At 37.8% G+C, this 26,393-nt stretch overlaps 1 protein-coding gene across 2 annotated transcripts in view; it reads right to left on the bottom strand.

Moving 5' to 3' along the window:
• Nucleotides 1-26,393, bottom strand: part of SPIDR (scaffold protein involved in DNA repair) — a 436,460-nt gene that overhangs the window by 291,952 nt on the left and 118,115 nt on the right. For both annotated transcript variants that reach the window (XM_041770165.1, XM_041770164.1), the window contains exons 6-7: nucleotides 16,900-17,144; nucleotides 2,424-2,524 (exon numbers count right to left, since the gene is read on the bottom strand). In XM_041770165.1, coding sequence (XP_041626099.1) covers nucleotides 2,424-2,524; nucleotides 16,900-17,144 — 346 coding nt within the window. The remainder of the gene's footprint in view (nucleotides 1-2,423; nucleotides 2,525-16,899; nucleotides 17,145-26,393) is intronic.

The raw sequence follows: 26,393 nt of genomic DNA, 5'->3' as shown, positions 1-26,393 counted from the left end.
AGAAGGAGGACCTCTATTTAATATTTACAAGTTTTCCTTTTATTTACTCAATTACAAATATATAGAAATAAGAAAATATAACTTTCTAAACTGAAAGAAAAAACTTCTGCCAAGCCACAAAGTAAACAAAATAGTGCAATGTTCTTCCCAATACATGTTTATAATAAATATAAAAAGGAATGAGAAGAGGCGCCAGGGTGGCTCAGGCAGCTAAGGGCCTGCCTTCAGTTCGGGTCATGGTCTCAGGGCCCTGGGATGGTGTCCCGCATCGGGCCCCCTGCTCAGCTGGGAGCCTGCTTCTCCCTCTGCCTCTGCCTCTGCCCCTCCCCCTGCTTGTGCTCGCCCACTTGTTCTCCCCTCTCTCTCAAATAAATAAATAACCTTTCAAAAAGAAAAAAAGGAATGAGAAAAATAGCACGATGTATTACAAGACACCAAGGAGAGGATCTAATAGACCTGAAAAATAAGACACTGATGTAAAAGAAACAAAAAATGAAATCCAAATCTAAAAATGTTCAGACTTGTCAAAGAAAAATCTATTGAAAGGGCACCTGGCTGACTCAGTCAGCACAGCACATGACTCTTGACCTCAGGATTGTGAGTTCAAGTCTCATGTTGGGTGTGGAGCCTAGTTAAAAAAAAAAAGAAAAGAAAGAAAGCAAAATCTATTGGAGATGGGTACATTCATATACCAAATTAATGGATTCATTTTGGGCTCTGTGCTTTTTATTTTGCCTTTGTCTTTTATTCATGGTATAATTTATATCCCCAAATTATAAGGAACATTCCAAATAAGCTTTTTGGTGCTTATGAGCCAAATAAAAGGTCGTATTTCCCCTCTTCATTCCAGGCACACAGTCACACTTATTTTACTTGGTATTTTTCTATTCCAACTCTAGAAGATACCTCTACTCTGTGCTTTACACTTGGATCAATTCACTGTAATGAGAAGCCAAGGACAACAATGTAGAATGATTCCTGGTATATATCAATATGAATATCAACATGAATAATTAAGAAGGTAATCTGACACCTCCCTATCAAAATCATTAGATTTTAGGGGATCCTACACAAGATTCATGATTTACAAATTCAAATTTATGTCCTCTACTCCTTAAATCAGTGGACCTACACGTTGAAAGACTACATTTTCCCAAACAAAAATCACATTTGTATCACTATTTCTATTTTGCTGGTTTCTTAATCACTTGCCTTCTTTAATCTTTTCTCCAGCCTAAACAGATCATCTAATAAAAGCCCTAATAGATCAGTGAATAAGAACATGGACTACATATATAACCTCAATCTGGACTTACTCATCTACACCATATATTCAACCTACAGTTTTTGTCCCTGGAAAATAAGGAAAGCAAATTGAATCTTAGAGCACATTTTGCATACTAAATGATTGAATATGTAGTAAGCCCTCAACATTGTACCTACCATACAGTAAGCCTCCAAATGTGATACAACAATGACAGAGACAATGTTGAAGGAGAAAAGAAGGCAGACAGAAGCTATTTTTCCCCAATTATTTCCTAGGAATTTTTTAAAAAAGATTTATTTACTTATTTATTCATTCATTCATTCATAGAGACACGGCGGGGGGGGGGGGGGGGGGGCAGAGATGCAGGCAGAGGGAGAAGCAGGCTCCATGCAGGGAGCCTAACGTGGGACTTGATCCCGGGTCTCCGGGATCACGCCCTGGACTGAATATGACGCTAAACTGCTGAGCCACCTGGGCTGCCCTATTTCCTAGGAATTTATGTTCCAAATTAAAGTTTCTCCAAGTATTCTTTTTCACCTTGAGGATATTTCCAATATTTCAAGACTATTAAGTCAACAAAACTCAGGATAAATACCATACTTGACACATAAAGTCCAATCTGGGGTGTTTTTTTATTCCTCAATGTAATACTAAGAACAAATCAGTAGAGGAGTGAAAAAATTACTTTTATGAGGCAGAATGTGGCCTCACTGAAAGAGCATGACACTGGCAGTCAGGTGGTTGGGGCTCTAGTCGGTTTCTTCCTCTAATCTGAGTAATCAGAGCAAGTCACTTCCCTCTGCTAGGCTACATACTCTGTCCATTCCCCAAAGAGGAGCTCAGACTAGAAGATCTCTAAGAACCCTCAAGAATCAGCATTCTAGTTTTTTGTGATGGAAAGCGAAAAAAAGGTGTGGCATAAACACTAATGTAGTACAAAGATGGTACTTCCAATATCTGGCCTTTTAAGTGTGCAGCGGCCAAACTCCAAGGAAAAACTAGGTATCCCTTAGAACAATTTCTAAGATCTACAGGACACCTGGAGAAAAGAAAAAGTCATGAAAATACTAATGATCAAACTTATATATCTTAATGTTAAATACTTTCAACTGGCACGTACTTAACCCACAGTCTCAGATGTCAGTGCAGGCCTTACCTGAAAGTGTCTTTTGGTAAGAAACACACTGATGTCTCCACAAAGAAATGGCAGATCTCTCTCGATTCTGCAGTCCATTTAGTCTTTCTGCTAGCCCGCCTCTGTTCAATAATTATAATGTATTAAGTTAGTTAAAAGAAAAACTTCAGAAGAGTTGAAATATTTATATTTTATACTCTCCAACCAGAGACAAATAGATAAAACATACAAATTCTAACTTACTTGGCATCACGCTCTCTTCCTAGAGGCCCAATCCTCCTGGATCAGTAACCTTTTTAAAGATTTCTTAGAAGCTCAGTTTCTTGATTCTTAGAAATGCAAGCTACTCTCTCAGATCAATGTGACTTCCTTTCTATTCTTTGTTTATTTATCTCATAAACATATACTGATGGTTTCCTGTTCTACCTAGCAAAGTGCTAGGGCCAGGGATGCAAAGAAGGCAATGAGCGATGCCATGGGGGAGCCTCACAAACTGCTTGGCAGACAGGGACAAAACATATAAATTAAAGTGCGGTCAGAATTGTAGTCAAGAATAACACCTGCAGGGCAGCCTGCGTGGCTCAGCGGTTTAGCGCTGCCTTCAGCCCAGGGTGTGATCCCAAGGTCCTGGGACTGAGTCTGACGTCAGGCTCCCTGCATGGGGCTCACTTCTCCCTCTGCCTGTGTCTCTGCCTCTCTCTCTCTCTCTCTCCCCTCTGTGTTTCTCATGAATAAATAAAATCTTTAAAAAAAATAATAACACCTGCAAATGCTGATAGAGAACACTCAAATAGAATTTGTTGATGGGCTTATTAATTGGACCACAGAGACAACTGAGTATTAATCACAAGCACACAACAAAGATACTAACACTATAAAAATAAAACTTCCATGTATGGCAGGAAGATGATTCATAAAAATGGACATACTTCACAAAAACTCTTACCCATCTGTGAATTATACAATATTATACTATATTATTATACTAATATATCAATTATATTATATTGTAGCATATACTAATACTATAAATATATAATTATGCACTGCTATATAATTACATTGTTATATATTATAAAATATGATATAACAAGTATATTTTATATTAAATTATATGTAGTTATATTAATGTATATTATTAAATCATATATAATTATATATCTATTGATATGTATATCATAAATACATATGGACATATATTATATAGATATTTTTTGTTTTTTAAAATTTAAATCCAGGCAGCCCCAGTGGTTCAGTGGTTTAGTGCCATCTTCAGTCCAGGGCATGATCCTGGAGACCCGGGATCAGGTCCCACGTTGGGCTCCCTGCATGGAGCCTGCTTCTCCCTCTGCCTGTGTCTCTGCCCCCCTCTCTCTGTGTCTCTCATGAATAAATAAAATTAAAAAAAAAATAAAATTTAAATCCAATTAACATATAATGCATTATTGGTTTTAGAGGTAGGGGACATCGATTCATCAGTCTTATATAACACCCAGTGCTCATTACATCATGTGCCCTCCTTAATGTGCATCACCCAGTTAGCCTACCCTTCCCCCTTCCAGCAACCCCTGGTTTGTCTCCAATGATTAAGAGTCTCCTAATGGTTTGCCTGTCTGATTTTGTCTTGTTTTATTTTTTCCTTTCTTCCTCAATGATCTTCTGTTTTGTTTCTTAAAGGCCACATATAACTGAGATCATATAATAATTGTCTTTCTCCATACAAATATTTTTGATTCAGTAAACTACCTAGGGTCAGAGAAGTCAGTAGCTCCTAATACATCTGTGCTTTCAAGAAAACTGAGGATCAGTTGTTAACCAACATGATTACATGCTACATAATTTATCAATATATATCTCAAATAATTATGTACTAGCCCATTGATCATTTCACTACATTATCTCATTTTATACTAAAAAGATACATTTATTAAGAAAGAACAGACATCAATAACTACTTCATAGATGATAAAATCAGAGCTTAGAGAGAGGTTAAGAAAATTCTCCAATATTATATAACTAGCTAGATGAAGAAATAAGTTGTTGAAACCAGAAAAGACCTACCACAGTGCCCAGCAATTAAATCTTCAAGAAATAGTCACTGATCTTACTGATTTCATTATGATTTTTTACTTGTACACTATGCTTTTTCTAATGAAATGACTGAAAGATCTTATTTTTATACATATTATATATATTATCATACTACCTACTTTGTTTTTCTACAGTTATTTTCCTATAGGCACTATTATTTCTGAATATATATATAAATATATGCACATATTATATATATTATATATAAACATACATGCACAGTATATATAAATATACATATTTAAAATTCTCATAATCACAAATATGCCAAAGAGCCTGTACTGTACATATATGTCTATCTCTACTTAATATATGTGTCAGCTCTGCTTCATATCATTCTGTTTACAGAAAGTAACTCATTTATACTCCTCTAAACACTAGGTACCACTGTCATCCTCATTTTACACATGATAAACTGAGGCACTGAGAAATTAAATACCTATTCAAGGTGAGACATGTGCTAAGTGGTACACCTCGATGCACAACCAGGCAGTCTGGCTCCAGAGTTCATAAGCTTAGCCTCAATGGTACAGCTACTGCCTCTTACAGAGTACTACTTAAAAAGAAACTCATAACGAACACAAGAAAAAAAAGCAAAACACTGTATTCTTTGTACAATGATCTAGACAGATTTGTCAAATGTTGATTTTCAATCCCATGACTGTGAAGAAAAAAAAAAAGACAAAATGCAATCTGAAAGCAGTACATGGTTAAGGCCACATCCCCAAGTAAACTGTAGGAATTATGAGACAAAAAGTAAAAAGATAGAGTAAAAATAAATGCAGAAAAAAAAGCAAAACAGTGTATTCTTTGTACAATGATCTAGACAGATTTGTCAAATGTTGATTTTCAATCCCATGACTGTGAAGAAAAAAAAAAAGACAAAATGCAATCTGAAAGCAGTACATGGTTAAGGCCACATCCCCAAGTAAACTGTAGGAATTATGAGACAAAAAGTAAAAAGACAGAGTAAAAATAAATGCAGAACAGTTCTCTGCATGTGGGAATACCTAGAGCCATAAGATGGAATCCACATTTGAGCTTGCTTTTACTCATCAGGAGTTGTACTGATGCTTCATAGAATATCTCTGCTCCAATCTGCCCAGAGAAATTCTCATGCAACAAACTTCAGAATGCAAACAGCAGGAGCACCTGGGGGGCTCAGCGGTTGAGCACCTGCCTTTGGCTCTAGTCATGATCCGGGGCCCTGGGATCAAGTCCCATGTCAGGCTCCCTGCATGGAGCCTACTTCTCTCCCTCTGCCTGTGTCTCTCATGAATAAATAAATAAATAATTTAAAAAAAAAAAAAGAATGGAAACATCATGACTTCAACAATCATAATTCTAGTAAAAACATATACATTATTTTTTAAACATTTTATTTACTTATTTAAGAGAGAATGTGTGCAAGCAAGAGAACACCAGCAGGGGGAGCAGCAGAGGGAGAAGCAGACTCCCCACCGAGCTGGGAGGTCGAGGTGGGGCTCAATCTCAGGACTCTTGAGCTGAAGAAAGCCGCTTAACCTACTGAGCCACCCCCGGCACCCACTTTGCTCATTATTTTAAAAAGCCATGCAGGCAGTTCAAGAAGGTCCTGTTTGTATACATGCAAATGAACTTTTTAAAAAGTTCCATTGAAGTATAACTGACGGATTTACTAAGATAATTAAGGCAGTAGTGATTTGATATATATACACAACGTGAAAGGACTCCTCCCATCTGGTTAACTAACAAATCCCTTACTACACGTATTAACTCTTCTCTGTGTGTATGACAACACTTAAACTCTACTCTCTTAGCAAATTTCAATTGTATAATAAAATGTTAACATCAATCACTATATTTTATTTTCACACTAACAATTTTTTTTGTTCTTCAATCTGAAAATGCTTAACAAAGCACAAAGGTAGTAAGTAGCTCTTACTGTATTTTACTTTAAATCCTCAGAACTTATTCATCTTATACCTGGTACCCTTTTACCTCCATGTATACACAACTGGTATTGGCAACCACGTTATTACTCTGTTTCTATGAGTTTGACTTCTTTTTTTGTTTTCAGATATCACTTGTAAGTAATACCATGCAGTACTTGTCTGTCTTATTTCACTTTGCATAATGCCTTGAAGGTCCATCTATGTTGTCACAAATGGCAGGACTTCCAGCTTTCTCATGGCCATATAATACTCCTGTGTGTGTGTTTGTGTACACAACACATGTTATCCATTTATACACTGGCTGAGATTATGGTGTTTCCACATATTAACTATTTTGAATAATGCCACAATAAGCAGGGAGTGCAAATATCTCTTTGATATCCTGTTTTCATTTCTAATGGATTTATTACTGAACAGAGAAATGATGGGTCATAGGATAGTTCTATATTTAATTTTTTTTTTTTAGAAACCTCCATAACTGTTTTCCATAGTGGCCATACCAATTTACATATCTACCAACAATGAACATTAGTTTCTCTTTTCTCCACATCACCACCAGCACTTGTTACCTCTTGTCTTTTTTTTTCCCCTAAGGATTTATTTATTTATTTTACAGAGAGAGTGCATGCACACGTGAGAGCAGTAGGAGGGACCGGGAGAAAGAAGCAGACTACCCACTGACTGTGGAGCCCAAGAAAGGTTTGATCTCACAACCCTGAGATCATGACCTGAGCTGAAATGAAGAGTCAGCTGCTCAACAGACTGAGCCATCCAGATGCCCCATTTTCTTGTCTTTTTGATGATAACCATTCTAACAGGTTATGAATGTCGACTTACATTATCCCAATGATTACTGATGTAGAGCACTTTTTCATGTACCTGTTGGCCACTTGTCAATCTTCTTTGGAGAAGTATCTATTCAGTTCTTCTGCCCATTTTTAATTGAATTGTTTGGTTTTCTGTTACTGAGCTGTATGCATTCATTATGTATTTTGGATATCAATCTTTTAACGGACATATGATTTGCAAATATTTTCTCCCTTTCAGAAAAATGCCTTTTTCACTGTATCAGTGGTTTCCTTTTTTTTGGTGCAGAAGTTTTCAGTTTGATGTAGTCCCACTACATAGATCATTGCCAAGATCTATGTCATGGAACTTACCCCCATGTCTTTATCTAAGAGTTTTATGGTTTTGGATCCTTAAATTCAAATCTTTGATATGTTTTGAGTCATTTTTTGTGTATTGTATAAGATCGTAGTCTAGTTTCATTCTTTTGCATGTGGCTGTCCAGTTTTCCCAAAACCATTTATTGAAGAGACTGTCCTTTCCCGATTGTATATTCTTGGCTCCTTTGTCACAAAGAAATTGATCATATATATAAATATATATATATATATATATATATATTTATATATATATGGGTTTCTCTCCAGACTTTCCATTATGTTCCATTGAAATGTTTGTCTGTTTTTTTATACCAATACCATACTGCTTTGATTGCTACGGCTTTGTAGTACAGATTAAAGCCAGGAAGTGTGCCGCCTTGGTTTCAAAACAAAAACAAAAACAAAAGCCAAAAGATTGTTTTGGCTGTTTGAAAGTCTTTAGTGGTTCCATGAAAATTTTAAATTTGTTCTATTTCTATAAAAAATGCAATTGAAATTTTGATAGGGGGTGCACCAAATCTGTAGATGGTTTTTGGGCAGTATTAACATAACTAACAATATTAATTCAGCCAATCAATGAGCACATTTATTTTTGTCTTCCACGATTTCTTTCATCAGTGTCATACTTTTCAGTGTACAGTGCTTTTGCCTCCTGGGTGAAATTTCTTCATGACCTGACCCTAAGGGGGACACTCAACCACTGAGCCACCCAGGTGCCCTATTCTGAGTTATTTTATGTTACCAGCACATATATGTTATAAGCATATATAGTGAACAGACATGAATTGACTCATCATTCTACATCCATCCCACTAGACTCTGTAATCCTTATGCTTGTCCCTCCGCTCCTATGGGCTCTCGTCCCCTGGCTCCCCTCCTCTACTTCCGTCCTGGAAACTGACAGAACAATTATCCTACTTTGTTCCCACAGAGTCTTCCTCATTATTCTCTAAATAGGCCTCATCTTTCCTCTCACATCTCTTTGAACCAAAGATCCCTTTCAGCCACTAGCAGCTAATCTCAGTATCTCAATTCTCAACTCGAATCCCAGTCACAGTACAGTCCTTACTCCTTATGTCTTGGGAACTCCTTGAGCCATGGGTCCCTTGCTTCCTCCCCTGCTAGTTCACTAACATTGCCATTGAGTTCTCAGTATGCACCGTACCTGCCCTTTCTTGACATAAATATTTCCTAAACAGACCCAAACCTGTGTTTTTCATTGTGACATTTACTCTTTCTACTGAACTCCTTTTTCCATGAAACTCTCTACTAAGTTTGCTTTTATGGCACTCCTTCCCACGGTTTCAATGTTCACTGAAATTTTGTTTTCAGCCGAGTCAAGGCAAGATGGCGGAAGAGTTGGGGTCCTCAACTCATCTGGTCCCACAAACTTACCAAGATAACTTTCAAAACACACTGAACACCTATGAATTAGACCTGAGATGTAAAGAGAGAAGAGCTGGAATGCTACAGAGAGAAAAGTTTTCACTTCTGACAAGGTAGGAAGGCAGAAAAAATAAAATAAATGAAGTGGGGGGAGGGGAACCCCAATGAGCCGGGCGAAAGTGGAGCCAGGAAAGCCTCCAGGGCATGAAAGCCCAGCCCCGAACAAGCAGGAACTTTAAAAATCCCGCACCTGAGTCTTCCCTGACTGAAAAGTGCTTAGCAGGCAAGTAGGGCAGAATTGCAGGAGGGGCAGTGAAGCCTCAATCATTCACAGAGACACTATAAGAATAGGGGCCACTGGGAGAAAGTTCCCTGCAAACCACAGTCCCAACTTGGCAAACGGCTGGAGCACGCAGACTTCGGGGCATTTGGGAGAAGCCAATAGGTCACGCAGGCTGGTTCCAGAGCTCCCTTTACCCTAAAGCCTGGCAATAATGGAGGCGGCTGTCTCTTTGGGAAAGGCAATTCCTGGGGGTACAGGTCCAGCTGTAAAGGGGCCTCAATCCCAAGGCATCGAAGCAGACAAAGCTGGCTATCCTCCATTCACCCTGGGACATGTGGAAGCAGGAAGGACACAGAAAAGGAAGAACTCTCCTGCCGCTGGACGCCCTGCAAACTGAGCAGATCAGTAGACTTGCACCTGCCCCCAGGAGCACCTAGGCTGCTGGGAACTGGGACACTGCGGGTCAGTACTCTTGGGGAGCTCTTGGCTGCGGACTTGGAGATCTGGCTGACGCCACTTTTTTTTCTCTTCTTTTTGCCTTTCACCTGGGATAGGCAGGGCCTCTGGGGAACAAAGGCCTAACGCGGTAAACAGCTCACACTGAGTCCACAACCTGGCAAAGGGCGGGGCATGTCCACCCAGGAACAGACACCTGAGAATCAGCACAGCAGGCCCTCACCCAGAAGGCCAGCTGGAAGAACAGGGAAGAGCAAGTTTACTGAACAAGCAGTACTGGGAAGCTCCTGGACTGAGGGAAAATAATATAGAACCAAAAGATTGTTGGTTCTTTGTTTTTTGTTTTTTCATTACTACTCATTTTTATGTCAGGGTTACAAATTTCCAATATTTTTTCCCTTTCCCACCTTAACTACAATATTTTACCGTACCGTTTTTAAGCTTTTTCCTTTTTAATTTCCATATTTCTACATTACATGTCTAAGATATATTTTTTACTTATTCCAAACAACATATTCAATTTAATTTTGGGAGATATATGAGTTACTGGTTTTTGTTTTCTTTTTTCTGTCTTCCTTTGGTTTATAATGGAGGAAGTCAGTAACTTCTAACACATGACCAAAATACACCCAGAACATCATATTGGTTCATTCTCTGAGACTATCTCTCTTCCTTCCCATTCTGCCCCACTCTTTATCTTCTTTATGTTTTTGTGGCAGAAGTTGGGTCTTTATAAAAGGTTTGCTGGTTTATATAAATTTGGAGGTGAGCATCTTCTAACATACAGAAAATACACTCAGAACCAATAGGATAACCCTCTAGATCCCCATGGGGAGATTATATTCTCTCTCTCCACCACCATGCCCTCACCACTCCCATTTTTTCCTTTTTTTTTTTTTTTTAATTTTCACTATTTTATTTTAAATTTTGTTTATCAATTTAATAGTCCATTTGTTTTATTATGTTCTTCTTTATCTTTTATTTTCTGGTCTCTGAGCTCCTTGAAATCGTCTAGGGTGTAATTTACTTAGGTCATAGCTGATATTTTTGACTCTGCTCGCTCATACAGCCACTCTACATTGGACAAAATGACTAGAAGGAAGAATTTAACACAAAAGTAAACCAGAGGCAATTTTCTCAGAATTACTGAATGGGGATTTAAACACGAGCTCAGAAATTCAATTCAGAAGCACAATTATAAAGTTACTGGAGGCTCTGAAAAAAGCATAAAGGGCTCCAGAGACTTTGTTACTACAGAACTGAGATCTAATCAGGCTGAAATTAAACATACTTTAACTGAGATGCAGTCTAAACTGGATACTCTAGGGCCACCCAGGTGGCTCAGCCGTTTAGAGCCACCTTCAGCCCAGGGTGTGATCCTGGAGCCTGGTATTGAGTCCCACATTGGGCTCCCTGCATGGAGCCTGCTTCTCCCTCTGCCTGTGTCTCTGCCTCTCTCTCTCTCTCTCTCTCTCTCTCTCTCTCTCTCTGATGAATAAATAAATAAAATCTTTGAAAAAATAAAAAATAATAAACTGGATACTCTAACTGCTAGGGTTGATGAGGTAGAAGAAAGACTGAGTGACATAGAAGACAAGGTGATGGAAAGGAAGTTGAGGAAAAAAACAAACAAACAAAAAAAATTAAGAGCCCATGAGGAAAGGCTTAGGGAAATTAACGATAGCTTCAGAACGTAGGATATTCATCTTATTGGGATTCCAGAAGAAGCTGAGAGAGAGAGAGGACCACAAAGTGTATCTGATCAAATCATAGCTGATAACTCCCCTGATTTGGGGAAGGAAACAGGCATGCAGATCCAGGAGACAGAGAGGACCCCCCCCCAAAAAACTCAATAAAAACCATTCAACACCTTGACATTTAACAGTGAAACTTCCAAATTTCAAAGATAAAGAGAAAATTCTTAAAGCAGTTCAAGACAAGAGATCCCTAACTTATATGGGGAGAAATAACAGATTAACAGCAGACCTCTCCACAGAGACCTAGCAGGCCAGAAAGGGCTGGCAGGATATATTCAGGGTCCTAAATGAGAAGAACATGCAGCCAAGAATACTATACACAGCAAGGTTCTCATTCAGAATAGAAGGAGAGATAAAGAGCTTCCAGGATAAGCAGAAACTGAAAGAATATATGACCACTAAACCAGCCCTGCAGGAAATATTAAGGGGGACCGTAAAAGAAAGAGGGAGCACAAGGAAACAATTCACACAGTCAGGAACTGAATAGGTATTATGATGACACTAAATTCATATCTTTCCATAGTTACTCTGAATATGAATGGGCTTAATGATCCCATCAAAAGACACAGGGTTTCAGACTGGATAAAAAAAGCAAGACCCATCTACATGCTGTCTACAGGAGACTCATTTTTGACCTAAGAACACTTCCAGCCTGAAAATGAAGGGATGGAGAACCATTTACCCCTCAAATGGTCCTCCAAAGAAAGCTGTGGTAGCAATCCTCCTATAAATTAAAGTTTATCCCAAAGACTGTAGTAAGAGATGAAAAGGGACACTAGATTATATTCAAAGGGTCTGTCCAACAAGAGGACCTAACAATCATGGATATTTATGCTCCAAATATGGGAGCTGCTAAGTGTATCAACCAATTAATAACCCAAGTAAAAAGATACATAGATAATAATACACTAATACTGGGAGACTTCAACATGGCAATTTCTGCAAATGACAGATCTTCTAAGCAGACCATCACCAAAGAAACAAGGGCCTTGAAAGAATCACTGGACCAAATAGATTTCACAGATATATACAGAACTTTTCATCTAAATACACATTCTTCTCAAGTGCATATGGAACTTTCTCCAAAACAGACCACATATTGGGTCACAAATCAGGTCACAACCAATACCAAAAGATTGGGATTGTCCCCTGCATATTTTAAGACCACAGTGCTTTGAAACTGGAACTCAATCATAAGAAGAAATTTGGAAGAAACTCAAACACATGGAGGTTAAAGAGCATCGTACTAAAACATGAATGGATCAACCAGGAAATTAGAGAAGAATTTAAAAGATTCATGGAAACTAATGAAAACGAAAATACAACTGTTCAAAATCTTTGGGATACAGCAAAAGCGGTCCTCAGAGGGAAATACATCGCAATACAAGCCTCCCTCAAAAACCTGGAAGAAACTCAAATACACAAGCTAACCTCTCAACTAAAGGAACCAGAGAAAGAACGGAAAATAAAGCCCAAAACAAGCAGGAGAAGAGAGACAATAAAGATTCGAGCAGAACTCCATGAAATAGAGACCAGAAGAACTGTAGAACAGACTGACAAAATCAGGAACTGGTTTTGAAAGATTAATAAAATAGATAAACCCCTAGCCAGTCTTATTAAAAAGGAAAAAATTCAAATTAATAAAAACACGAACAAAAGGGGAGAGATTACAGCCAATACCAAGAAAATACATATGCTTTTAAAAAACATATTAAAAGCAACTGTATGCCAAATAATTAAGCAATCTAGAAGAAATGGATGCATTTCTAGAAAGCCACAAATTACCAAAACTGGAACAAGAAGAAAAAGAAAACCCAAACAGGCCAATAACCACGGAGGAACTTGAAGCAGTCATCAAAAATCTCCCAAGACACAAAAGTCCAGGGCCAGATGGCTTCCCAGGGGAATTCTATAAAACGTTTATAGAAGAAACAATACCTATTCTACTAAAGCTGTTCTGAAGGATAGAAAGGGATGGAATACTTCCAAACCCATTTTATGAGGCCAGGCTTAACTTGATCCCAAAACCAGACAGAGACCCCAACAAAAAGGAGAATTATAGACCAATATCCTTGATGAACACAGATGCAAGAATTCTCACCAAGATACTAGCCAATAGGATCCAACAGTACATTAAGAAGATTATTCACCATGACCAAGTGGGATTTATCCCCAGGCTGCAAGAGTGGTTCAACAGTCGTACATGTGATAGATCACACAACAAGGGAAAAAACAACAACCACAGGATCCTCTCAATAGCTGCAGAGAAAGCATTTGACAAAATGCAGAATCCATTCCTAATCAAAACTCTTCAGAATGTAGGGATAGAGGGAACATTCCTCAGCATCTTAAAAACCATATATGAAAAGCCCACAACAAATATCACTCTCAGTGGGGAAACGCTGGGAGCCTTTCCCCTAAGGTCAGGAAAAAGACAGGGATGTCCACTCTCACCGCTGCTATTCAACATAGTACTAGAAGTCCCAGCCTCAGCAATCAGACAACAAAAGGAAGTAAAAGGCATTCAAATTCAAATTGGGAAAGAAGAAGTTAAAGTCTCCCTCTTCGAAGATGACATGATACTATACATAGAAAACCCAAAGACTCCACCCCAAGATTGCTGGAACTCATATAGCAATTCGGCAGTGTGGCATGAGACAAAATCAATGCCCAGAAATCAGTGGCATTTCTGTACACTAACAATGAAACTGAAGAAAGAGAAATTAAGGAGTCAATCTCATTTACAATTGTACCGAAAAGCATAAGATACTTAGGAATAAACCTAACCAAAGAGATAAATGATCTATACCCTAAAAACTACAGAACACTTCTGAAAGAAATTAAGGAAAACACAAAGAGATGGAAAAACATTCCATGCTCATGGATTGGAAGAATAAATATTGTGAAAATGTCAATGTTACCCAGGGCAGTTTACACGTTCAATGCAATCCCTATCAAGATACCATGGACTTTCTCACAGAGTTGGAACAAATCATCTTAAGATTTGTGTGGAATCAGAAAAGACCCTGAATAGCCAGAGGAATGTTGAAAAAGAAAACCAGAGCTGGGGGCCTCACAATGCTGGATTTCAGGTTGTGCTACAAAGCTGTGGTCATCAAGACAGTGTGGTCCTGGCACAAACACAGACACACAGATCAATGGAACAGAACAGAGAATCCAGAAATGGGCCCTCCACTCTATGGTCAACTAATATTCGACAAAGCAGGAAAGACTATCCAATGGAAAAAGGACAGTCTCTTCAATAAATGGTGCTGGGAACACTGGACATCCACATGCAGAGGAATGAAACTAGACCATTCTCTTATACCAGACACCAAGATACACTCAAAATGGATCAAAGATCTAAATGTGAGACAAGAGTCAATCAAAATCCTAGCGGAGAACCCAGGCAACACCCTTTTTGAACTTGGCCACAGCAACTTCTTGCAAGATACATCTATGAAGACCAGAGAAACAAAAGCAAAAATGAACTCTTGGGACTTAAGATAAAAAGCTTCTGCACAGCAAAGGATACAGTCAACAAAACTACAAGACAACCTACAGATGGGAGAAGATAGTTACAGATGACGTATCAGATAAAGGGCTAGAATCCAAGATCTATAAAGAACTTATTAAACTCAACAGCAAAGAAACAAACAATCCAATCATGAAATGGGCAAAAGACATGAACAGGAATCTCACAGAGGAAGACATAGACGTGGCCAACATGCACATGAGAAAATGCTCCGCATCACTGGCCATCGGGGAAATACAAATCAAAACCACAATGAGATCCCACCTCACACCAGTGAGAATGGGGAAAATTAACAAGGCAGGAAACAACAAATGTTGGAGAGAATGTGGAGAAAGGGGAACCCTCTTGCCCTGTTGGTGGGAATGTGAACTCGTACATCCACTCTTAAAAACTGTGTGGAGTTTCCTCAAAGAGTTAAAAATAGAGCTACCCTACGACCCAGGAATTGCCCTGCTGGGGATTTACCCCAAAGATACAGATGCAGTGAAACATCGGGACACCTGCACTCCAATGTTCACAGCAGCAATGTTCACAATAGCCAAACTGTGGAGGAGCGTCGGTGTCCATCGAAAGATGAATGTGGATAAAGAAGATGTGGTTTATGTATACAATGGGATATTACTCAGCCATCAGGAAGGATGAATACCCACCATCTGCTTCGATATGGATGGAACTGGAGGGTATCATGCTGAGTGAAGTAAGTCAATCAGAGAAGGACAAACATTATATGGCCTCACTCATATGGGGAATATAAGAAACAGTGAAAGGGATTATAAGGGAAAAGAGGAGAACTGAGTGGGAAAAATTAGAGAGGGAGACAAACCATGAGAGACTCCTAACTCGGAAATGAACAAAGGGTTGCAGAAGGGGAAGTGGGGGGGGGGGGGTTGGGGTGACTGGGTGATGGGCACTGAGGGGGGCACTTGAAGGGATGAGCACTATGTATTATACTATATGCTGGCAATCTGAATTTAAAAAAAAAAGAAATTTTGTTTTCATTGTTTTGTTCTAATTTAAAACAAAAGAGACCATGTGTTACACAGGGCTGGGACATGGCTCTTATAAAGGCATACACCAAGCCTCTTCACACATCCTGGTCGACCCTCCATGCCCTAGCCCTAGTGATTATTCATATACATACTGAAAAATACAGATAGTTTCCTATCTGTGCATCTTTGCTCTTTTTTTTTTAATAGTATTTTTTTATTTATTTATTTATTTATTTATTTATTTATTTATTTATTTATTTATTTATTCATGAGAGACATAGAGAGAGGCAGAGATACAGCTAGAGGAAGAAGTAGGCTCCGTGCGGGGAGCCCCATGTGGGACTGGATCCTGAGACTCCAGGATCACGCCCTGAGCCAAAGGCAGATGCCCAACCGCTGAGCCACCCAGGAATCCCTCTTTGCTCTTTCATGTATCTTTGTATTTGCTAGTGTTCCGTTGACAATCTCTATAACCACATTTGTAAAAATAATCTATAATTTCTTATCAAAGTTACAATTCTATGCTGTCAATTTTCCTCGCCAGGTAAACCAGTTAATAATTTTTAAATTAATATCTTAGATATTTGGATTTTTAAAGTAAAAACTTTTGTTTTGTATATTTTTATTGGAGTTCGATTTGCCAACATATAACACCCAGTTCTCATCCCATCAAGTGCCCCCCTCAGTGCCCGTCACCCAGTCACCCCATACCTCCGCCCACCTCCCCTTCCACTACCCCTTGTTCGTTTCCCAGTTAGTAGTCTCTCATGTTCTGTCTGCTTTAATATTTCCCACTCATTCTCTCTCCTTTCCTCTATAATCCCTTTTACTATTTTTTATATCCTCCATATGTATGAAGAATTTTTTTTTAAAAGATATTTTAAAAAGGTATAATCTAACCTTAGAAGCTTCTTCTTCTTTGCCAATGTTTCTGGAGTCCTTGGAAACTTCTGTTTCTGGGGTGTGTACAAAATGGTCTCCGCAGATTTCACCCTCTGCTTCATTGGTTTCTCCATCATCTGTCTATTATCAGATCCAAAATCTACATGTTGTTTGGGAGAGGATTCTGAATCAATAAAGAAGACATTCTCTGAGTCATCCTCTTTTTCACTATCCGATGAGTATTCCAAAATTTCTGTAGAATTCTGAAAAAGATTAGGAGAAAATGCAATTAAATTTGGAGAACTATAAGCGTTTATTCCATTCTCTTCTGGTTATATTCACGTAAATAACTTTGTAAATCGTTATTTGTAGGTGAAACTTTTATTCTGAAATTACTACAACAGGTACTATTTAAGAATATGAGTCATTACCTCTTTTTCCAAACATTTCCTAAAATGTGTCTTACTTTCTCCTACTCAAATTTCCAACTCAGAATTTTTCTTTGAAAACTGAATTATAAAACAGGAGATCATACTTCATAGTGAATCCTGGACTGAAGAATCAAACCTTTTACTGTGATGTCTTCTGTCTTTATTTAAACACACACTAAAATGTGTAAGTGTGGTAGGTATTTTGTTTTCCCATTACATGGTTTTGTAGATTAGTCCCATTTTGTTCGAACATCAGCAAAAATTTATCCTTCAACATCCTAATTTTACAGTGTATTAGTAAGCTCTTCAAATTTAATACCTACGCAAAATTTTAAATTTACTGAATAAAAATAGTCTATTTAGTTGAAATGGATCTTCTGTACCCACTCAATTTGTCATGTAGGCATGGAATCCCTCTGAGGAGCCCTGTATATTTTGATGGATCAGCATGGACTATGTATCTGGCACTGTAGCAGACATCTGGCTAAAGAGAGCCAAGAGTATACAAATGTATGAGATTACTGCTGGTAGTTACACGTGTGTGTGTTTGAACTGGTGTGTGACTGTGCAGGGTAGCACTAGAGTTTTCATCATTTGCTAATCTACATAAGACAAAAAGTTTATTACTTTTGACCTTTTCTGAGGATTTTATAGTTAAATTCTTTTTAAGAGCTTAAAAAAGAAAAAAATTAAAAATTTAAAAAAAAAAAGAGCTTAAAAAAGGACATCACTCACTCCCACATCTCCAAAAAACTGCTTGGGTATTCACCTGTTACTACGCACAGTTAAAATAAGAAAAAGTAAATGAAAAAGCTTCTCAAACAAAGAGTTTATTCCACTATATTTTTCACTTTACATGCTTAAATTACTGCAGGTAGCTGATAACCCCTTAATAAGCACTGGACTCATGTGTTTTTCCCACAACACAAAATCTGAATAAATGTTAACAATAGGCCATAAAAAGAACCAAACCAGTTTAGACTGAAAATTAAGTTGCTTGATACTACAAATTTATATATATACATCACTTTAAAACTCCAAATCCAATTCATCTTTTTGTTATGAAAAGTCTTTTTTTTTAGTACCCTAAAGTTTGCACTTCATCCTAGAGCAGGGTTTCTCAATCTCAGCACTACTGCCACTTGGGGCTGGATAATGTGGTAGGAAGTCTCCTGTGCAGCATTCCCAGCTCCTACCCACTAGATGATAACACCATGGTCTCACCAGTAATAACTATCAAAAATGTCTTAAGACACTGCTAATGTACTCTGGGAGAAAAAATCACCCCTAAGTATGAACCACTATCCTAGAAAAATGTCTGCAAATAACCAACCACATTTAGCCTGTGCTGGAGACTCACATCCAGAAGCGAAGGGGACACAGCACTTCACAGGGATGGAGAAGTCAGAATGAAATGCAGTAGGAACCCCTTCTTTGCAGGGGAATATTCCTAAGCCCTCAGTGAATGCCTGTAACTACAGACAGACTATGTTTTTTCATATATATACATACCAATAATAAAACTTGACATATAAATTAGGCACAGTAAGAGATTAACGATAACTAGTAATAAAATAGAATTATAATACATTGTCATAAAATTTATGTGAATGTAGTCTTTCTCTCAAGCTCTTATTGTACTCTACTCACCCTTCTTGTGATGATAAAATGCCTACTTGATGAGATGAAGTGAGATAAATGATGTAGCCATATGATGTAGTATTAGGCTACAGTGACCTTCTGATGATAAGTCAGAAGGATCTTCTGCTTCCTGACTGTGGCTCACCCCAGGTTAACAGACCCATGGAAAGCAAAACCACAGGTAAGGGAGACTACTATAGTTATGAAACAATGTGGTAGAAGTATTGTAACCAAAGTATTGCTCAGGCTCCATGGGGAACATGTAAGAGGAACAAAAAAAATCCAGGTGGGGGCACAGGGAGAAGAGAAGAACCGCCACTTAAGGCTGAGTGCTAAGTGTAAGTTGATGAGGCAAAGAGAAAAGCAAGTACATTCCATGGAAAAGGAACAGGAGGAGTATGAATAGGAGGCCAGAGAGCACAGAGCACAAGCAGGAAAATCTGTAAGGAGCAGCAAGAGAAAAGACTGTTTGAGGAGCTTGCAAACCACAGCAGGCATTTGGCTTTATTCTGAGGCAGGGGGAGAATCACTGGTAGTTGCCACAAGGGCTAACAAAATCAGATATTAATAGGGAATGATCAACCAAACCATATTCTGACAATAGACTCTAAGATGTAAGAGAAAAGGTACCAAAGACTGCCAGCAGGAAAGCAGCTAGGTAGAGCATCCTCCTCATCAAAGTAGAACAAAAGAGGATGTGAGTGGGACTAAGAATAAGAGAGGTAGACTTGAAAGAAAATGAGGAAAGAGATGTGAGCACACTTGAGGATTCTCACATGAGAGAAAGGAGAGTAAAGGCAGACTCAAAGAAGACCCCAAGCATCTGTTTGGGCAATGAGAAAAGTGTGCTCACCTAGAAAGGGAATTTGAGAAATAATGTGTAGACACATAGTTGCTAATATAAATTTGGTTTTGATATGTTAATGTTCCGATGCCAATGGAATAGCCAAGGTAAAAGTGGCCCATAGGCATAGCTTTATGGGACTGGAGTTTTCATCAAGTGATATGGAACAGAGATATAACTTCAGCAATCATCAAAACAGAAACTGTGCATTAAAGTATGTGGTTGGAAAAGACCATTCCTCTAAATTCTGTAAAACTGAGAAAAGAAGGTCCAAGCTGGAACTGTGGGAATACCATCGATACTTAAGTTCTATTCAGGTGAGAAGAGACAGAAAAGTGTTTTGGATTTAAGAAAAAAGAGATTGCACAGCTATAAGAAAACTATGGGACTTTGGAAATAGTGTGCTATGAAGAATATATGATGCAAAATGGTCCAGCCACTTTGGAAGACAGTTGACAGTTTCCTACAAAACTGAACATATACAACACAATCCAGCAATCACATTCCTTGGTATTTACCCAAAGGAGCTGAAAACTTATGTCCACATAAATACCTGTATACAGATGTTTAGATCAATTACTCCTAACTGCCAAAACATGGAAGCCACCAAGGTGTCTTTCGGTAAGCAAATGAATAAATTGTGGTACATTCACACAATGGAACCGTATTCAGAGCCATAGAGAAGAGAGTTATCCCTGAAAAGTCATGAAGAACTTCAAGTGCACATGACTAAGTGAAAGAAGCCAAACTTCACATAGAAGTGGGTACGTACTGTGTGATTCCAACCATATTACATTCTGGAAACAACAAAACTATGAAGACAACAAAAAGACTGGTGGTTGCCAGCAGTGATGGGAGAACGATGGATGGGCAGAGAACTCTCTGATATGGAAATACTGTGTACAATGATAAACACATGTCATTATGCATTTGTCCAAACCCACAGAATGGATAATACCAAGAGGAAACCTTCACATACACTACTGACTTTGGATGATTATGACACACCAATGTGGGCTCATCAATTATAACAAATGTACCATTCTGGGAAGTGATGCTGATAATGGGGGAGGCTATACATATGTGTCAGGGCAAGGAGTATATGGTAAATCTCTAGACCTTCCTCTCAATTTTACCGAAAATCTAAAACTGTTCTAAAAACATAAACCCAAAAAACAAAAATAGGTTTAAATGGAAAGGAAGGTGAAAATAAGAGACCTGACAATCCTTTCAGGAAGCTTGGAAATGCATATTTTAATTTATTTCAAAGATAGAAAACACAAGGACGCCCGGGTGACTCAGCGGTTGAGCATCTGCTTTCAGCTCAGGATGTGATCCCGGAGTCCTGGGATCGAGTCTCACATCAGGCTCCTTGCAGGGAGCCTGCTTCTCCCTCTGCCTGTGTCTCTGCCTCTCTCTGTGTCACTCATGAATAAATAAATATTTACAAAACAAAGAAAAAATAGAAAAGGCAGCATACAAAGACACATTTGCTCAGCTATGCACAATTCATACAACAGAGTTGAAGTTAAATCATGAAAATAAAAGTGTACTCCAGCGTCTAGTGTATTTTCTAATTACAACCACAAAATTTAAATGAATTTCCTCAAGGAAGAATTTAATAGAGTTAATACTGGTAAGATTTACTAGAAATTTAGATAGTACTTTGGAATTTCTTGGCAGCATGACAATCAATTTTAGGTACTTGGTTTGGGCAGCCACAACTTTAATGAAAATTAGCTGATATACAAGAATATACTGAATGCCTACCACTCACATGCTCCCTAAGCTACTGTAGCTAATACAAGGAAATCTTTCTATCTTCGTTCCCACATACTTATAATCGATTTCAAAACTGAAACAAGTAAAAACTAAAATAAAAATACAAAGCAGTATATAGATAATTCCAGACACATTGGATATACAGCAGATATAGGAGTGGAGAAGAAAGATCATTTGGGGCAGTCTAGCCTAAAAAACTTTAACCAATAAAGGCAGCATTTGACCTCAACATTGTCTCTTACTCAGCCCTGCCCCTCACTAGCTGGTTACCTTAGGCAATTTACTACTTAACTTCTCTATGCCTTTGTTTCCTCATCTATAAATTGGAGCTATAATAATGCTTAACACATTAAGCATTTAGCTAATGTTAGCTATTATTTTTAGCCCATAGAAGTAGTTAATGCAAGCATTTGGTTTTAAATTTAAAATATTTTTAACTTTGCACTTTATTTTCTGGAAAGTTTTTTTTTCCCTTCATTTGTAAGATCTCTATATAAAGAGGAACACAACAAATAATGTCTTTAGTGGTCAAAGATACAAACAATGCCTTAACCAGTAGAACTACTCATATACTCTTCACATAGGCATTTCTAAGAAGAAACAAAAAGGATTAACAAGCACCTTTAGGAAAAGAGAACTAAAAACTATCACTTTAGCATATTGTATTTTAGAACCCTCCTTGAGCCCATAATCCCTGAACAATGTGTAGGAAGTCTCCCTACATGGACACAGAAAGGAAATAAAGCTAACCAGACACCACCAGTTTTGGCCCAAGCCTGAGACTAAAGAGCACATATTCTTTCAGAAAGGATGGTGTATACACACATATGTGTCTGAGCGTGTGCATGCACGTTGTGCAGAGCTGCATGTGTGCCTGGCACTGGGAGAAGGGGAAAAGTCACAGGGAGGTCAGAGAAGCCTGTAGTTCATGTGGTTGTTTACATTTCACCTTTATATCACAGGATCGGATTAGACAAAGAAGTGCTATGAGCTTTGGAACAAGAAAGATGGTTTTGAATTGCACTTTGGCTATTTGTTTTGTGACTTTGCATAAGTAATTTCACAGACTCTACCATTTCTTAGTTTAAGCATCCAAAAATGCAAAATTCTTTTAGAAATATTTCAAGAATTAGAGATAATGACTATTTATTATACTTACTTATTTCAAACACATGGAAAAGCATAAAGATATAAAAAATAAATACACTCGTCGCCCTATCACCCTATGTCAAGTATTTACAGGATGTAAATTTCTCTTCACAGTTTCTTTTAAATGATGCAACTGAAATTTTATGTATCCCTTCTTGTTTCTGTTTTCCTCCTTCCTAAAAGTAAATCTCTCCTACACTCCGCATTCCATTAGTCTTGTTTTATCACAAACACACATATATAAAATGTATAGTATTATTTTGTAAGCTTTTACATTTTATATAGTTATAAAATAGTGTCCTTGAACACAGATCTGAATGACCTATTATCAATATTCTGTTTCTTCTATTTATCCATGTTCACACATATAGTTCTATTTCAGTGCTGCCCAATACAAGAAAACATAAGAAATTTAAAAATTTTTAGTAACCACATTAAGAAAATAAACAGATGAAATTATGATAATATATTTTATTTAACCAAACATATCACAGGATTACTATTTCTTGTCTGAGCTCTCACTAGAATCACCTTTAGAAGCTCCCTCACTGTAATTCAAAACTCATTACCCAGGTGCAAAGCCAATGCCACACCTTAAGGTATTTGTTACAGCAGAATCCCACTTCTGGGTACCAATTACCAGCTCATGCTGCCATGAGAAAATACCACAGACTAGGTGGCTTTAAAAATAGATACTGAGATCTGTGGAGACTGAGGAGTCCAAGTCAGTTTGGTTGTGGTTGAGAGCTCTTCCCAGCTTGCAGATGGCCACTTTCTTGCTATGTCTTCTACTGTACCTTTAGTTTCTATATCATTTATTTTTGCTCTAAATTTTATTATTTTCCTTTCCTTCCGGTTTTAGGTTTTGTTTGTTGTTCTTTTTCTAGCTACGTTAGGTATAAGGTTATTTAACTGAGTTTTTCTTGCTTCATGAGGTAAGCCTGTATTGCTACAAACTTCCCTCTTAGAAACATTTTTTGCTACAGCCCTACCTCCAGATTAGGTTTTGGACCATTTTGAGTTTTCTGGTTTAGGTTATGTTTTTTAAAGATTATTATTTTTCCTTCCTTCCTTCCTTCCTTCCTTCCTTCCTTCCTTCCTCCCTCCCTCCCTCATTCATTCATTCATTCATTCATTCATTTATCGTGGAGAGGAGCTGAGGGAGAAGGAGACAATCTCAAGCAGACTCCACACTGGGCATGAAGCCTGAAGCAGGACTCAATTTCATGACCCTGAGATCACAACCTGAAACCAAGAGTCAGTTGCCCAACCAACTGTGCCACCCAGGTGTACCAGTACCATCAACATTATATTTTCACTTGTTTCCATGTACTATTTCTTCCTTTATTTCCTGTTTGACTTGTTCATGGTTTAGTTCAATTATTATTTATCCTCCATATATTTGGGTTTTTATACATTTTTTTCTTGTGGTTGATTTTATAGTTTCCTAGCATTGTGGTCAGAAAAGACACATGGTTGACTCAGAATTTAATTTGCTGAGGCTTGTTTTGTGGTCTAATACATGATCTATTCCACAGAATGTTCTATCTGCACTTGAAAAATTCTACTGTTCTCAAATGGAATGTTGTGAATATACCTGTTTAATCTAACTGGCCAGTGTGTCATTCAAAGCCACAGTTTCCTTATTGATTTTCTGTTTAGATGATCTATCCTTTGATGTGAGTGCAGTGTTAAAGTCCCCTACTATTATTCTATTATTAATTCCTTTATTTTTTATTAACTATTTCATGTATTTGGGTGCTGCTATGTTGGGGTGCATAGATTTTTACAATTATTAGATCTTCTTGTTTGAATGTCTCCTTTATTAATATACAGTGTCCTTCTTTGCCTCTTGTTACAGTCTGTTTTAAAGTCTATTTTGTCCGATATAAGTATTGCTACTCATGCTTCCTGTTGACATCCATTTGCATGATAGATGTTTCTCTATCCCTTCACTTTCAATCTGCAAGTGTCTTTATATCTGAAGCAGCATACAGATGGATCTTGTTATTTCAACCATTCTGTCACCCTATGTCTTTTAATTAGTCTACTAACATTCAAAGTAATTACTGACAATATGTATTCCTTGTGATTTTGTTTTCTGGTTGTTTCTGGTTTTTCTTTGATCATTTCTTGCCTTTCTCTCTTTCATGTTTTGCTGATTTTATTTAGTGATATATTTGGATTCCTTTCTCTTTATTCTTTGCATATTTATTAGTGGGTTTTGATATATGGTTACCATTAGATTGGTATATAAACTCTTCAGCAAATAGTAGTCTATATTAAGTTGATGGTCATTTAATTTTGAAGTCATTCTTTCTGTCTCTCTTCCCTATATTTTAGGTATACGTTGTCATATTTTATATCTTCTTATTTTGTGAGTTCCTTGGCTAATTCTTTATAGAAATATTCATTTTTACTGGTTTTGTTTTCTATCTTCATATTATCACTTTTGATCTTTCCTTTCTTCTCAGAGTCCTCTTTAATATTTCTTTCAGGGCTAGTATAATTGTTACAACTCCTTTAGTTTTTGTTTGGGAATAGCCTCATGGGACAGAGTATTTTTAGCTGTAGATTTTTCCCCATTCAGTGCTTTGAATATATCATGCCACTCTCTTCTGGCTTGCAAAGTTTCTGTTAAAAAATCCCCTGCTAGTTTTATGGAGTTTCCCTTGTATGTTACTGTCTTCTTTTGTCTTGATTCTTTTAATTTTTTTTCTTTATCACTATAATTTGCCATTTTCATTATAATACATCTTGGTGTGGATCTGCTTTTGTTGATTTTTGGGGGGAGTTTTGTCTGCCTCCTAGATTTGGTTACCTGTTTCTTTCTCCAGATTAGGAAAGTTATCAGGTATTATTTCTTCAAATAAATTTTCTGTCCTCTTTTCTCTCTTTTCTTCTTCTGTGACTACGATGATACAAATGTTATTACATTTGAGGAATTCACTGAGTTAAGTCTATTCTCATTTGCATAATTCCCTTTTCTCTTTTGTTCAGCTTGATTACTTTCCATTACTCTGTCTTCTAGGTTATTAACTCATTCCTCTGCTTCTTCCAGCCTGCTCTTCATTCTATTCAGCATGTTTCCTAATGTTATTCTTTATTTCTTATCTCTGTGTTAAGAGTCTCCCATTCTTTTCCTTTTATTTTCATGAGTACCCTAATGACCAATGCTTTAAATACCCACCAGGCAGGTTACTTGTATCTGTTTCACTTAGATTTCTGGTCATGGACCTGTCCCATTCTTCATATGAGATAAATTTCTCTGTCTTCTCATTTTGCCTAAGTTTCTGTGCCTGTTTATGTGTGTTAAGAAAGTCAGCTATGCCTCTTATTCTTGAGGGTAATGGACTTATAAAGAAGAGGTCCTCTAGTGCCTTACTCTGTATCATCCCCCATTCCCCAGGGCCTGGAGATTCCAGGCATGTCTCCAATGTGTGCTGTGTGTGCTCTGCTGTTTTGTCTTGGCCACTGTATCTTTCAGGCTGGACATCTGCAGAGGCTCTCTTTGCCTGCTGTGGGCAGTGTTTGGTCCCTGGCCTGAATGTTTAAAGTAGGTATGCTCAGTCTCCTTGTGAAATGAAACATACTGCTACCACTGCCAGAACTGAGGCCTCACAAAACTCCCAGGTCAGGAGAAACAGTGTGAGCAAGGGTTTGGG

Source organism: Vulpes lagopus, chromosome 10 (genome assembly GCF_018345385.1).
Source record: "Vulpes lagopus strain Blue_001 chromosome 10, ASM1834538v1, whole genome shotgun sequence".
In the NCBI taxonomy this organism is placed as follows: Eukaryota; Metazoa; Chordata; class Mammalia; order Carnivora; family Canidae; genus Vulpes; species Vulpes lagopus.
This window is presented reverse-complemented; position numbering and strand designations above follow the sequence as displayed.